The following is a 15,504-nucleotide window of genomic DNA, read 5'->3' as shown; positions in this document are numbered from 1 at the left end:
TAATAGATGTGACTGGTCTTATATATTGAATATAACAGCGTACATATGGCATATTAAATTGCAAATATTACATTTGTAGATTGTTTATACAAGTTAACTATACAATCTCTACATTATTAACGAAGTTATATAGACTGTTAATAATGTACCACTCCCCCACAGGAAAGTGGTATCGTCTGTAATTCCGTGTTGAAATCCTCCAAGCTGAGCCGAAAAGCGAATTCGAGTCGATGACCTTTCAAGTGGAGAAAAGGCACATATTGGAAGAATTATATCACAAAAATTGTTATCTGACAATTGTACGGTTTAAGGAATGTCTACTCCAGCACGAAGGCGACTTATGAGGGATTTTAAAAGGTGAATAATAAAAGAAAACTATAAGATGAGTTGTTGTTTACTGCTCCCGGATGTACTGGGGAATGAGGAGAAATATTTAGACGGGAACATTTATTTTTTATTTTTTAGAAAAGTTATTTTTCGTATCCGACATTCATATTCAAATAGAAATGAAGATATGTTAAATGTCGTCTTTAAAAAAGAAAGTAATTTGTTTTGTGTTTATTTTGACCTTAGTTTCCTAAAACTGACCTGATTCCCTTGTTTGTTTTGACACAAACCCAACAGACTTCAAGAGGATCCTCCAGCAGGTGTTAGCGGTGCACCGTCAGAAAACAATATCATGGTATGGAATGCAGTGATATTTGGGTAAGTACTTGTGAAAAGATTTGTGCTGTGGACTAAACCAAGTTTATTATGTCAGATTCACGTTTCTGAAACCCGAGCATGTTTATGTCGTTCGTGAACACCTGCGAATTGCATAGGCTAAACCAAGACCGTCCTTTTATAAAGTTCACAAATTTGGTGTTTGTCACTTGAGCATTATACACCTGTGCCTGTTTTCACATACTGAAACTGAAAGCAAATGATGACGTGGTGGCATTATTGTGGTTATCCAAATGTTACCAATTTTAAATGTTTAATTTTTTTTTATTTTATTTTTTTACAGACCAGAAGGAACTCCATTTGAAGATGGTAAATATAAACATGCAGTTCTTGAAATGCATAATTTCTTGTCATTCAATGCATGTATATAATGCTATGTATTGTATTCATGCTTTTTGTTGTTGTTTTAGGTACATTCAAATTGACAGTAGAATTCACAGAAGAATACCCAAACAAACCACCCACAGTTAGATTCATCTCAAAAATGTTTCATCCTAATGGTAAGATTTGGACTTCACAATTACGAGTTTATATCTTGCATGTCGGACTTTAAAACTCACAATTCAGACTTTTTTTCCCTCAGAATTGTGAGATCTGAATTATTACCTTTCTTTATTTTTTATTCTGTGGCAGCAACAAGCTTCCATAATATGGCTGTTAAATTCTGCTGCCCTATGAAGGCTACTGCCTCTTTGATGTGTTTTAACCACCCCTTTCTCTTTCAATGATACCTTAGTATATGCAGATGGAAGTATATGTCTTGACATCCTACAAAACCGTTGGAGTCCAACTTACGACGTGTCATCAATTCTTACCTCAATCCAGGTAAACCATTGTATTGGTGATGGTTTTTACCATTATGAGTATCAATGCAAATCAAAACGCAGCTTGACCAGCTTTTTTTCCTCTGTTGATTATCCTCAGTCTTTGCTTGATGAACCAAATCCAAACAGTCCAGCTAACAGCCAAGCAGCTCAACTTTACCAGGAAAACAAACGGGAGTATGAGAAGCGTGTGTCAGCTATTGTCGAGCAGAGCTGGAGGGACAGCTGACCTTACACTGCAGAACAGAACTTTGTGTGGTTAGAGTTTAGTTGAGTGAACTGTGAGGAAGTTCCTTTTTTCTTTTTCCTCTCTCTGTCTCTCACACAAATCTCATACTGTTATGATGCACTTTACCCAAAATCCATCCCCTTTTCCCCTTGGAGAAATTGTGCTCAGCCAATATCACTTGATCATTTTCTAACCAAAAAGTGACTATACATTGTGTTAGCCTGGACTATATGAGGATTTATGCAGGGGCTATTTTTTCAAGAAGAGGAACCAAACTCCTCTGAATGGACACGGTGCCGGCCTGCCATCAGTGAATTGGTCTTGACTCAATGTGAACTGACCTTCAAGTGATCTTGCTATGCTATTTTTGTGTGTTCTGTTACATGCCTGGAAGGCATTTTTTTTTATTCCACGTGTTATTGAATGCCTCTTGCGTACTATATTATAATAATACACTTTGAATTTTGTGTACAGGATCAGTGTCTGTATTCATTAATTTGCTTGTTTTTTGTTTTTAATATGGTAAAAAGAAAACGAATCAACACAAAATATTAGTATAAACACATAAAGAGTAAGGGATAATAAGGGATTTTTTCAATGTCTAAAGACAGGAAATAGTAAATTATTCAAACACGTTTATTGTATGTGAAAGCTTTTTATAACTAGCCACATGCTTGCACGCGACTAACAAAGAATGGGTTTACACAAAAACAATACAACCTAACACATGATTAAAGATTCATGTAGTTTTCAAATGAAATATCCATATTTCAAATAAATGCTTTTTGAAAAAAGTATTTTTTCCTCTGAGAGAGGAGATTTCAACCACTTGGATGATACTTCTTAAGTGATTATCTGATACCTGTCTCCAGATGAAACAGAAAATAAAGCAATAAATCCATACAAGCACTTCTGATGAGATCAGCCGATATAGGTTACCTATTGTATGCCCTCTCCTTTTTTGCTTTTTCCAAGGCTTTGTCCATGGTTTTCTCTGTGTCTCCCCTACATTTTGGACAATACCACTTTCCTTTGGGTTTGTGATTAAGCCCAACACATGAAAAATGGAACCATTCAATTGGACATTCATCATTATCACAACCAATCATCTCTCCAAATGACACCTGGTCACACAAGCAGTAAGTAGGCTCATTCGGATCAATAGGTAGATCTGTAGTTGAAGGCTCTCTGTCAGCTTTGGATCTCTTTTTCTTTTTTGAGGTTTTGTTCCGCTTTTCCCTGGCAGTGCCAACGCTGATCCCTTCATCATGGTCAACAATGGCGATGTTCTCAAGAGTGTCATTATTATTATTTTTCTGACGTCTGGAGTGCTTGTTAGCTCCAGAAAGCCCATCTATGGAACCAAGGGATTCCTCTCTCTGTTTACCCTCCTCCCTTTTCTTACTGGGAATAATAGAAGATGTGGTAGTAGCTGTCACGCTTTCATGGGGTTCATGTCGGGCTTCCAGAAGCTCAGCAAGATTGTCAACTTGCCGGCTATGATTCTCCAGCGTCTCCACCATCTGACTAGCAAGTTGGATCTTCTCATCGCCCAGTTCCTGACTTTGGATAAGGGCTCTTTGGATAAAGTGCAGCAAACACCTTCGCTGTATGGGGTTCTCTTCCTGTCCGTGTTTCTCATAGGCCTCATCTAACTCTTTGAGGAATTCTGAAATTATGCAAAATATTTATTGTGAATGCATTATGTGGTCACATAAGTGAAATTTCAAAGGCAAAAATGGTCTATTGTCTATAGTGTAGTGATGTATGAAGCACAGCTCACACAAAAGTCACTTTCAAACAAAGCCGCTTTCTGTTGGTCAGTGTAAAAAACGTCTTATGGGGGTAAGTAAATGGTGACAGAAAATTCATTTTTGGGTGAACTATCCCTTCAATGCAGTTTTGGACGGGTTCAAAAGTACTTGACAAAGTAAACTTCAAATGCATTTCACATAGACGTTGAACATTAGATATAAAATTTGGCTACACTTGGCAGGTAAACACCAATCCCTACTTGATGAAAACGGCCAATCAAAGCTAATCAACAAAAACAGAGATCCGCACATGCAATATTCAAAAACCAATCACACTCTATGAACTCGCCCAAAAATATGACCAAAATGGGCGGATTCAATATGAACTGACAGTTTTTTCTGCCAACTGTAGCGCTTTCAAGAGCGAAATATGTTGCTTTAAATCAAACACGTTTTGCTTAAATCCAATCCAAAGCAAAGGAGTAAACTAAGCACTTTATCTGACAACAACCAGATGAACACACATGCACAAAATGCATCTCAGCGATTATGAAAGTACCCCGTATTATAATGATGACTGGCACTATTTTTACCCTAGCGAAATTTGTTTTAAAACAAAAATCATAATGCAGCCAATGTGTGGTTATGCCAGGCAATAGGAAGCAACTTAAAAAATGCAATCACGAATCAAATTTTTTAGTAAATGAGTTTTCTTTTACATGCCTTTAACATCCCTTTATTTTTTTTAATCGCACTGTGAATTTAACTGTGGAGACGATTGTTTAACCATTAGTAAATATGACGACACCAGCTGCAAATATGACAACAAAAACATTATCAGGATCTGACCAACCAAGACCAGGGGCCTGTACCATGAAGCCGGATTAGGTGGCTAGCCAGCTATGTTTCAGTTTAGTTTCGGCCAACCCTGGGTTTTAGGTACTATGAAAGTAGCTTGGCTTTAATCGGTGTTCGTTGCCATGGTATCTTACGCTGCACGGCTAACCTGCTCCGGGGCAGGTTATGTTCTGGATTCGAGATCTCAGACTGAAGTTTGACCAATCAGCTGAGAGCAAAGAAACATATAGGTGACGTAACTTATTCCAAATGTCTGTTGCAATGACTTCACCTTTTCTTCCAAATCCAGTGGACATCTCAGCGCAAATTGTTAGACGAGCACTTTGTAAAGAAAGAGTTTTTAGCCTGAAAAAATCCCCTTGCCTTTCTTGATAGTTACTTGTATGAAAGATACAGCTTTTCCGCGGAAGCAATGTCTTATCTTTGTGAACTTCTTGAGCCGCACATAAATAATTTAACACGTCTATGGCAAGCCATTTTAACATTTAAAAGCTAATTTTGACTATCCGGAATTAACATTGTAGATATCAACAATGTCTTTCTGACCAGTCGTAATTACATTTTGGATAGTTGGAATTGTCATTCAAGATATCTGTAACGTAATTGTGACTAGTCGAATCGACAGATAGAGATATCTGCAATGACGTCATTGAAAATGACATTCAACTCGTCACACATCTTAAATGACAATTGCAGATATCTGTAATTCAGTTTTGACTAGGCAGAACGAAAGTTAAAGATATCTCAAACGTCATTATGACTAGTGCAAATTATTGTGCATGACATTGCTCTATTTTAGATATCCATTTCCCCTCCCCGCCATATTCAAAGAAGAAGTGGGTTCATTTCCTTATTTCTATGAATGGAAGAAGAAAGAAGCAGTCATGGCGTTGGCTGTAATCGAAAAAAACACCAGAAAATTATTTTTATATACAAAAAAAAAAAAAAAAATGTTGCAATACTATGTTTATGATCATGCTTAAAAGGTTATTGTTGCCGTAAGATTTATGCGTGAAAGAGATTCACACTAATTCACTTTAATAAAGATGCTGACATGCATGCTATTCTTGCCATGGAAGTACAATAACATTAACTTCCTTAGATAAGAAAAAAGTTCTTAGTTCAGATTAGTTCTTATTTTTTATTTTATTTTTTCAGTTTGAAACAGTATCTAACAGCATTAAAAAGACGATTAAAAACTCTGGTTGCTCCGACATGGTGCTAATCAGTGCTAATTAAAGTTAACAGTTAACAGGTGCTATGTGATTTGATGATTTGAACAACACGCTCTGCTCCCGCCTAAAGTGTGATGCATACAGATATCTGCAATGTCATTTGGCCTAGTCAAAACTCTAATTCAAGATATCTGTAATTACATTTTGACTAGGCAGAATGAAAGTTACAGATATCTCAAATTTCAGATATCTCTAATCAAAATTAATTTCAAGATATCTATAACTTGATAATAGATATCTACAATTAAATTATGACTATCCCTAACTCCAGTTTAAGATATCTACAACGTCATTTTGACTAGTCAAAACTTAATTTAAGATATCTGAAAAGGAACATGTAGATATCTTGAATTGAGGTGAATTAAAGATATCATGGTAACACTTTACAATAAGGTTCATTAGTTAACATTATTTAACTACATTAGTTAACATTAACTAATAATGAACTGAACTTATACAGCATTTATTAATCTTTGTTAATGTTAATTACAACATTTAATAATACTTTATTAAAATCTTGTTAACATTAGTTAATGCACTGTGAACTAAAGTGAACTAACATTGAACAGTTGTATTTTTATTAATTTACATTAACAATGATTAACAAATACAGTAACAAATGGATTGCTCATGTTTAGTTCATGTTAGTTTATACATTAACTAATGTTAACTAATGAATCTTATTGTAAAGTGTTACCGATATCTTGAACTGGAGTTATGACTAGTCAGAATCAAACTGAAGATATCTCAAACTAGAATTACAGATATCTACAATTCAGTTGCAGATATCCGTAATTCACATAGTGGATATCTGCAACTGAATTGTAGATATCTGTAATGATAAACCCCATACAAATGAATGGCAAAAGTGACGTCATTTGTCCTAGGAAGAATGTCTTTGTGGATATCTGAAATGACAATTATGGATAGGAAGAATGTAGTTGTGGATATCTGAAATGTTCTTTTTGACTAGGCAAAACTGAATTACAGATATCTGCAACACATATCCAGTCTAGCTTTTAAATGTTAAAATGGCTTGCCATACACGTCGAATTCATGCACTTACTGTACCGCAAATTGTATTGCGTTTGTGTTTTTTTGCAAGTGGTACATACCTGCACGGTGGGTGACGCACAGAAGCTATAGGGGAAAACACGGTTTGTCGAACCATTTGCAAGGTGGTCCTCGCTCTGCAGGAGTACATGAATAGTTTCATTAATAGTGTTCCCCGGACATTTATCGACCATGTCCATAAAAGAGGGCTTTTATAAAATTGCCGGTAAGATATATTGATAGGGTGACATCACATGAACACTTTTTTTTTTTTTTTTTTTTTTTAAAGCACATTTCACAAATGTACTATACAATATAATACATGTTAAGAATTATTTTAAATCTATATTATTATTCTGTTAATCTTATGATAGGATTCCCTATAGTCTATTGCTCCAGTCTCCACTGCTCTAGGGGAACATGAGGCAGATGTTAATTGGAAATCCTATCACTTCAGGTAGAGATGTGAATTTGTGAGATGATTATTTTCTGTGAGATGAATCTTTAAATTAGTAACATTAACAGATATAACAATGATCTACTAAACATTTCATCTGCTGACGACTTGTGGTCATGAACGTATGATCACAAGTTTGGATGCTAAATGGCCTGGCTCCAGTGCTTGTCTCACAAATTTTCCGTGTCTTTGTTGTGTCAGCGCTTTGAGGAAAGCAAGTTAAATTTGGTACAGTACAAAACACTGTTAATTTGAACTGAGCTAGAAAAACCTACACAATAACCCCCTATCTTGACCCTCAGACAGGGCCACAGCACCGCTTCAATGTGGCCCTCAGTAAAACCAGAGTGAAGATAGAGATGACCTTTGGCATCCTAAAGGCACATTTCAACTGTGTTCGGTGCTTCAGAGTCACCAGAGCGGGCATCACAGATAGTGGCTGCATGTGCCATTCTGCACAATATAGCCACCAGTAGAAAGGAGCAAGAAACACCACAAAACCAGCTTCTCCCTGATGAAACTGACCCGATCACACTTGACCACCCAGCTGGTGCAGATGTAGAAGCAATCACCATATTACACTTAATAAAAGCACATTGAAACTGCAGATAGGTCTCAAACTGTTTTATTGGTTTTGTGGGATGAGAGGGAGAAAGAGAGCAAGAGAAAGTTTAATTAATAAATATTAATACTAAAGTGTTACTTGGTTAAATAAGTTCACATACTGAGATCAGTTTTATTCAGCTGTTTGATCTCCAATTTTTTTTTTTCCTCAGCTCACAGTCAGCTCATAGTGAACAGTCTAGTTCAAGACTCCTTTAGTGTGCAGTGTAGTTCAAGACTCCTTTAGTGTGCAGTGTAGTTCAAGACTCCTTTAGTGTGCAGTCTAGTTCAAGTCTCCTTTAGTGTGCAGTGTAGTTCAAGACTCCTTTAGTGTGCAGTGTAGTTCAAGACTCCTTTAGTGTGCAGTCTAGTTCAAGACTCCTTTAGTGTGCAGTGTAGTTCAAGACTCCTTTAGTGTGCAGTGTAGTTCAAGACTCCTTTAGTGTGCAGTCTAGTTCAAGTCTCCTTTAGTGTGCAGTCTAGTTCAAGACTCTTTTTGTACAGGGCCCTGACTGAGTCTGTTTCCACCTGAAACATAATTCCACCACAAACATGATCATTACAAGTTTTCTGGAGGCTCATCAAATCACAAAAAGTTCCTTGACTTCCTACAAACACAGGACTGACTAATTTATGTCAAGGGTTTTAAATCCTTACACATTTCTTCTGAAGCCCATTGAGGTAGAGGCCTCAGTTTCTGGGGCAGGTTGTGAAAAATCCTACAATAAAAGAGATGTGTAAGGGCCAGTCCCTTTTTTATGCCACACATTCAAATGTTTGCCATAATAAAAAGCCCAGTGCATTCACATCAGCAACTGTCTCAGAACACACAGACAGAGTGTCTTCATTTCCTCCACCCTAATAAATAAAAATAGGCCAATGTAAAGCATAACTGTTGTAAAGCAGGTTATGTTACTGGTGTTCTGTCTGCTGCATACTGACCTCTGTGTGCGAGACTGTGTTTGTGTGCTGGCTTCAACAGGGACACTGTATTTCCCTCTACTGCAGAACATACAGTCAGCCATATTTAAAACTTAAAAGTAGTAATGTATTGCACACGTACCCAGTGTTACTTGCTTAGAGGAGCCAGCACCAGGGTCAGATTGTACAGCACCTGTAATCCCATCCATAATCGGCCGTCCCTTATTGCCTACTCAGAGCCAACTCCTCCGCCAGTGTATTCTGGTTTTCTGAATTTAACTCTTTATTTCTGTTTGCTGCAAACAAGTGTTTATGATAAAATGTTCACAAAAGTAATAAAAGGTTGTGGTAAATACTGACCACTTTGAATTATTATTTTTATATTTTGTCTTTATCTGCTGCCAAGAACATTTGGAGTTGGGGTTGCATCTAAAAATCAAGGAATATTAATCTTTCTTAGTACATGCATGTACATTTTTTATATATTATAAAAATAGGCTATAGGGTATAGTACACATATAGGCTACACATACATAGGCTACATCATTTTACATAAATATAGAACGTATTTGTTTAACTTGCACATTAACAATCAGCAATCTTTCTCCAACAGTCTTCTCTTGCTTTGGCAGCAGAGACCGTATTGTTTCGAGCTTGAAATACATATTTAAATTCATCGTAATTCTGGTTTTGTCAATTCAAAGGGGCCTGTACCATGAAGGTAGCTGAACAAACTCGGGGTTACAGGATTAGTTTTGAGTTGACAAAACCAAACCGATGCAATCAGGCTTTGGTACCATGATGCAGCTCATCAACTTTCTCTGTCAACTCAGGCTTTGATCCTCAAGCTATGATTACTCCACGTGCGCGTGCACATAAAAGAGTGACGTCGGCACTGAACAACCAATCGCGGGTAGAGCGAGAGCGATATATTTTTCAGCGGAGGAACAAGAGATAATCATTCAGAATCAGGCTACGATGAATTTAAATATGTATTTCAAGCTCGAAACAATACGGTCTCTGCTGCCAAAGCAAGAGAAGATTGTTGGAGAAAGATTGCTGATTGTTAATGTGTAAGTTAAACAAATACGTTCTATATTTATGTAAAATTATGTATGTGTAGCCTATATGTGTAATATAGCCTATAGCCTATTTTTATAATATATAAAAAATGTGCATGTATGTACTAAGAAAGATTAATATTCATTGATTTTTAGATGCAACCCCAACTCCAAATGTTCTTGGCAGCAGATAAAGACAAAATATAAAAATAGAATTCAAAGTGGTGAGTATTTACCACAACCTTTTATTACTTTTGTGAACATTTTATCACAAACACTTGTTTGCAGCAAACAGAAATAAAGAGTTAAATTCAGAAAACCAGAATACACTATGGCGGAGGAGTTGGCTCTGAGTAGGCAATAAGGGACGGACGATTATGGATGGGATTACAGGTGCTGTACAATCTGACCCTGGTGCTGGCTCCTCTAAGCATGTAACACTGGGTACGTGTGCAATACATTAATACGTTTTTAAGTTTTAAATATGGCTGACTGTATGTTCTGCAGTAGAGGGAAATACAGTGTCCCTGTTGAAGCCAGCACACATGTACACAGTCTCCCACACAGAGGTCAGTATGCAGCAGACAGAACACCAGAAACATAACCTGCTTTACAACAGTTATGCTTTACATTGGCCTATTTTTATTTATTAGGGTGGAGGAAATGAAGACACTCTGTCTGTGTGTTCTCAGACAGTTGCTGATGTGAATGCACTGGGCTTTTTATTATGGCAAACATTTGAATGTGTGGCATAAAAAAGGGACTGGCCCTTACACATCTCTTTTATTGTAGGATTTTTCACAACCTGCCCCAGAAACTGAGGCCTCTACCTCAATGGGCTTCAGAAGAAATATGTAAGGATGTAAAACCCTTGACATAAATTAGTCAGTCCTGTGTTTGTAGGAAGTCAAGGAACTTTTTGTGATTTGATGAGCCTCCAGAAAACTTGTAATGATCATGTTTGTGGTGGAATTATGTTTCAGGTGGAAACAGACTCAGTCAGGGCCCTGTACAAAAGGAGTCTTGAACTAGACTGCACACTAAAGGAGACTTGAACTAGACTGCACACTAAAGGAGTCTTGAACTAGACTGCACACTAAAGGAGTCTTGAACTAGACTGCACACTAAAGGAGTCTTGAACTAGACTGCACACTAAAGGAGTCTTGAACTAGACTGCACACTAAAGGAGACTTGAACTAGACTGCACACTAAAGGAGTCTTGAACTAGACTGCACACTAAAGGAGTCTTGAACTACACTGCACACTAAAGGAGACTTGAACTAGACTGCACACTAAAGGAGACTTGAACTAGACTGCACACTAAAGGAGTCTTGAACTAGACTGTTCACTAAAGGAGAATTGAACTAGACTGTTCACTAAAGGAGCTGGACTGTGAGCTGAGAAGGCTCCAAAAAAAAAAAAAAAAAAATTGGAGATCAAACAGCTGGATAAAACTGATCTCAGTATGTGAACTTATTTAACCAAGTAACACTTTAGTATGAATATTTATTAATGCAACTTTCTCTTGCTCTTTCTCCCTCCCATCCCACAAAACCAATAAAACAGTTTGAGACCTATCTGCAGTTTCAGTGTGCTTTTATTAAGTGTAATATTGTATGGTGATTGCATCTACATCTGCACCAGCTGGGTGGGCCGCTCTGGTGACTCTGAAGCGCCGAACACAGTTGAAACGTGCCTTTAGGATGCCAAAGGTCATCTCTATCTTCACTCTGGTTTTACTGAGGGCCATTGAAGCGGTGCTGTGGCCCTATCTGAGGGTCATGATAGGGGGTTATTGTGTAGGTTTTTCTATCTCAGTTCAAATTAACAGTGTTTTGTACTGTACCAAATTTAACTTGCTTTCCTCAAAGCGCTGACACAACAAAGACTCACGGAAAATTTGTGAGTCAAGCACTGGAGCCAGGCCATTTGGCATACAAACTTGTGATCATACGTTCATAACCACAACAAGTCGTCTGCAGATGAAATGTTTAGTAGATCATTGTTATATCTGTTAATGTTACTATTAATTTAAAGATTCATCTCACAGAAAATAATCATCTCACATATTCACATCATCTCTACCTGAACATTAAGGCTGTGATAGGACTTCCTATTAACATAATCTGCCTCATGTTCCCCTAGAGCAGTGGAGATTGGAGCAATAGACTGCATGTTGCAATGACTCTAGGGAATCCTATCATAAGATTAACAGAATAATAATAAACAATATTTAAAATAATGCTTAACATGTATTGTATAGTAGCCTACATTTGTGAAATTTGCTTTTTGAAAAGAAAGAAAGAAAAAAAAGTGTTCATGTGATGTCACCCTATCAATATATCTTACCGGCAATTTTATAAAAGCCCTCTTTTATGGACATGGTCGATAAATGTCCGGGGAACACTATTATGGAGGCAGATTAGTCTCAAATATAATTCACGCAAAAAACATGATTCACAAATGCGTAGACAATTTCACATGCATGAAACCTAATTCACGTACACACAAAAAAAATCCACGTGCGTGAAAAAAAAAAATATTCACAAAAAGCAATTCACGTGCAAAATAAAATTATATAATCATAAAATACATTTCACAAATGCAAAACACAATTCGTAGATATACAACTGTGCACAAAAACCTTTGAATGTTTAAAATGTACGAGTGTATCCTTGCATTTGAATGTGCAAATCGTCATTCACGTACTTAGATACGTGTGTGTGTGTTTTTGAGACTTTCCTGGCAGCATAACACTCGTAACACAGAGCAGTCGTACTCTTTAGCCCAGGGGTTCCCAAACTTTTCCATGCCAAGGCCCCCCAAATACCACTAGGTTCTGGCCAAGGCCCCCCGTATTGAACCCATCGACAATACTACGGCACATGTAGAAATAAATAAATAAAACATCTAGGTGAACATCAGATTATGTGATGGTGTTTGATACCAGCCAATCAGAAAGATTATAGAGATGCACCAATTACAATTTTCAAGGCAGATTCCGAATTTTCATTGAGTTTGACCTGCCGATACAGATTTAAGCCGATTCTGATTTCATTTTTTCTAACCACTTTACAGCACACACAAATATTTATTTTCTATATATATATATATATATATATATATATATATATATATATATATATATATATATATATATATAATAAAACACCACTTTTACCCAAACTGATTAATAAAAACAAGTTTAAATGGATACATTCTCTATAAATATTTTTGTCTTCATTTTCTTTTCTGACATAGCCTACTCCAGTTCTTGTTAAAACACACTATACATGCAAATTATGTGCATTTTTTTGTGTGAAATCATATTTATTTTGTCCATCAAAAGTGTGCTTTCACTTTAACTGAGCGTGAGCAGCGCTGCAAAAATAGACTCGGCGTCAAAACTCTCCGCTTCACTGCTGCTCATGCGACGCTCCTGCTTGACGCTCACGCGCTGCTCCAGCTCGCGGTGTGAATGCACTCACTGAACATGCACGCCGGAAAAAATTTGTGCTGCTCACGCGCCGCTCGCGGTCTGAAACGGCCGTAATTCACAAGGTTTCCTACATGTGCGTTCTGTGTGCATGTGTGATGTTGATGTTGCGCGATGTTATTCATGCGGCGCCCGAGTGCATTTGAATCGGCATATGTCAGACTGAAAATCACGTGAAAATAGGCCAATTCTTGTCACTAGCCGATCAATCAGATAGGCTATGCAACAAATTATTATAATGTTATTTCATAACAATACTCATATTAGCAAATATTTATTTTTTAACGTTTTTTAACTTTTTTTTTCAACTTGCTGCGGCCCCCCTGGCGCCCCCTGGCGGCCCCCACTTTGAAAACCCCTGCTTTAGCCAATCAGATTTAAGCTTATCAATCGACCAATCAGTATCACGTGAGGGCGAGCCTACCTACATGTTACGTCATCAGCTTTCGACCAGTTCATGGCTGAGCAGAGGTAAGTGCAGTTAATCGTTCATTTCTGTGTTAACTGAAGTTAAAGAAGTTTGAGATCAGTTGAAGCAATAGTTTATGAACTATTAACTGATGTAAGCAAGTGTTGTTGTAATCAGATGTCCCATATTGTGTCAAAAATGAAGAAGAATGATGCTTGTTTTGTGGTTTTTTAGCTGAAGGTACAGACAGCTCTCACAGCTACAATCACGCTAATGATTGCAAAACAATCATCTGTGGTCAATACCCATCGAGATTGTTCTTTAAATAGTGAATAGACCTATTTTAATGAGCAGCCAGTGTTTTTTGCCATTTGTGTATGATGTTAAATTATTATTAACACTTGTTTCCCTGCATTTTTCAGGATTACTCACCTTTGGTGTGACATCTGGATAGCAGTCACGAACATCTTAATTCATGTTGTTTCTTTATTCTCTTTTATACTTTTTTTTTTTTTGTATTTATGTCTTAATTGGTAACACTTTATTAAAACGTTTCATTAGTTAACATGAACTAATAATGAACTGCACGTGAACAGCCTTTATTATTTTTGGTTAATGTTAACATTTACTAATACTTCATTAAAATCTTGTTAACATTAGTAAATGCACTGTAAACTAACAATGAACAGCTGTATCTTTAACTAACGTTAACAAAAATTAACAAACACAGCAACAAATGTATTGCTCATGGTTATTTAATACATGAACTAATGTTAACTTAGTTATTGTACCTTATTGTAGAGTGTTACCAATATATTCAACATGCATTTCCTTATGCTGTATTGTAATGTCAAGGTTTTTAAATAAGGTTTTTTATTGTCATCTTAAGGTCTCACAGGACAATATTGTGAAGCATTAATTTTACTTTGCCTAGTAAAATAGGCAAATCTGATTTTATGCTGATAAGACAAAGGTACTTATCATAGAGAGGCAATTAAGATTATGCGACTAAGATTACTCCGTAAACTCTATTCAAATACCATCACTTAATTTCCCACATCCTCTGTCTGCACCTCTTGTACTATAGGGTTTTAGTACTTTAAATATCAGGACAAAATCTTATATGTCCTAACAGAGAGGTCTACTGATGACCGGACTGAACACAATTCATTTTTTAACTTTTCACTTGATGTATTGCACTTATATTTATATACTTTAAAAGCAAAGTACACTCTGACTGGATCTCACAACTCCTAAAGAGACGTATATTTCTCTGTACTGAATATTGTGCTTCACAGTTTAGACTGTCAGTTCATGATCTTCATATGTAACAGGAACATTAATCATGATCAAGTCATTTTATATATTTTATGCCCAAAGGATTCGGAAACTTTCAAATTAATAAAACGTGTACATCAAATTGAACTATGTCTGAATCTTTTAATTCTTACAAGAACATTTAATAATGCATGCATAGCAAGGCTTTATTCCTAAAGCGTGTACATATAGTCCGCAGGAGACAAATTAATACAGTAACAATGCATCACTTTCAACCACTTGTTGAAACAACTGTCAAAATGGATGGCTTGCAACATGACTGTTTTCAAAGAATTACAGTAGAAATGGTAAGATCACAGTACTGGTTGTCTGCAACTTCATACATCATCTGTCTTGGAAATCTGAAACAATAAAACTACATAATATATGCAGATCAAAACATGTCTCCTATATATGCACGTCATTACATACATTATCATCAGTTGAATGTGTGGTGGACAGGACATGAAAATCCATCAATACTAAAAATAAATGTTTATATTCACATGTGGACTAAACAGCAGTTAATAAACTATTGCTTCAACTGATCTCTAACTTCTAAAT

The 15,504-nt window shown here is 36.5% G+C and overlaps 2 protein-coding genes across 2 annotated transcripts in view; one reads left to right on the top strand and one right to left on the bottom strand.

The window, feature by feature from the left end:
- Positions 1-216: 216 nt before the first annotated feature.
- Positions 217-2,250, top strand: LOC311074313 (ubiquitin-conjugating enzyme E2 A-like). Its single transcript, XM_084100812.1, has 6 exons — positions 217-357; positions 625-705; positions 1,007-1,032; positions 1,134-1,223; positions 1,460-1,548; positions 1,648-2,250. Exons 1-6 carry the CDS (start codon positions 314-316, stop codon positions 1,774-1,776), a joined length of 459 nt encoding a protein of 152 aa, XP_083956938.1. The 5' UTR covers positions 217-313; the 3' UTR covers positions 1,777-2,250.
- Positions 2,251-2,711: 461 nt separating this feature from the next.
- LOC311078008 (inhibitor of growth protein 1-like) overlaps positions 2,712-15,504 on the bottom strand; it is a gene marked incomplete at both ends in the record, with an annotated part of 14,524 nt that continues 1,731 nt past the window's right edge. The window contains one exon of the mRNA XM_084106654.1: positions 2,712-3,445. Within this exon, the coding sequence (XP_083962780.1) occupies positions 2,712-3,445 (734 nt within the window). The remainder of the gene's footprint in view (positions 3,446-15,504) is intronic.

The sequence above is a fragment of the Abramis brama genome, assembly GCF_963993115.1.
Source record: "Abramis brama genome assembly, chromosome: 2".
Taxonomy (NCBI): domain Eukaryota; kingdom Metazoa; phylum Chordata; class Actinopteri; order Cypriniformes; family Leuciscidae; genus Abramis; species Abramis brama.
This window is presented reverse-complemented; position numbering and strand designations above follow the sequence as displayed.

Excerpts from the sequence above, each read along its gene's own strand:
- LOC311074313 (XM_084100812.1), top strand. The coding sequence starts at position 314 with ATGTCTACTCCAGCACGAAGGCGACTTATGAGGGATTTTAAAAG. Across the intron at positions 1,033-1,133 it reads AGGAACTCCATTTGAAGATG|GTACATTCAAATTGACAGTA; the intron begins GTAAATATAAAC and ends TTGTTGTTTTAG. Across the intron at positions 1,224-1,459 it reads AAAAATGTTTCATCCTAATG|TATATGCAGATGGAAGTATA; the intron begins GTAAGATTTGGA and ends ATGATACCTTAG.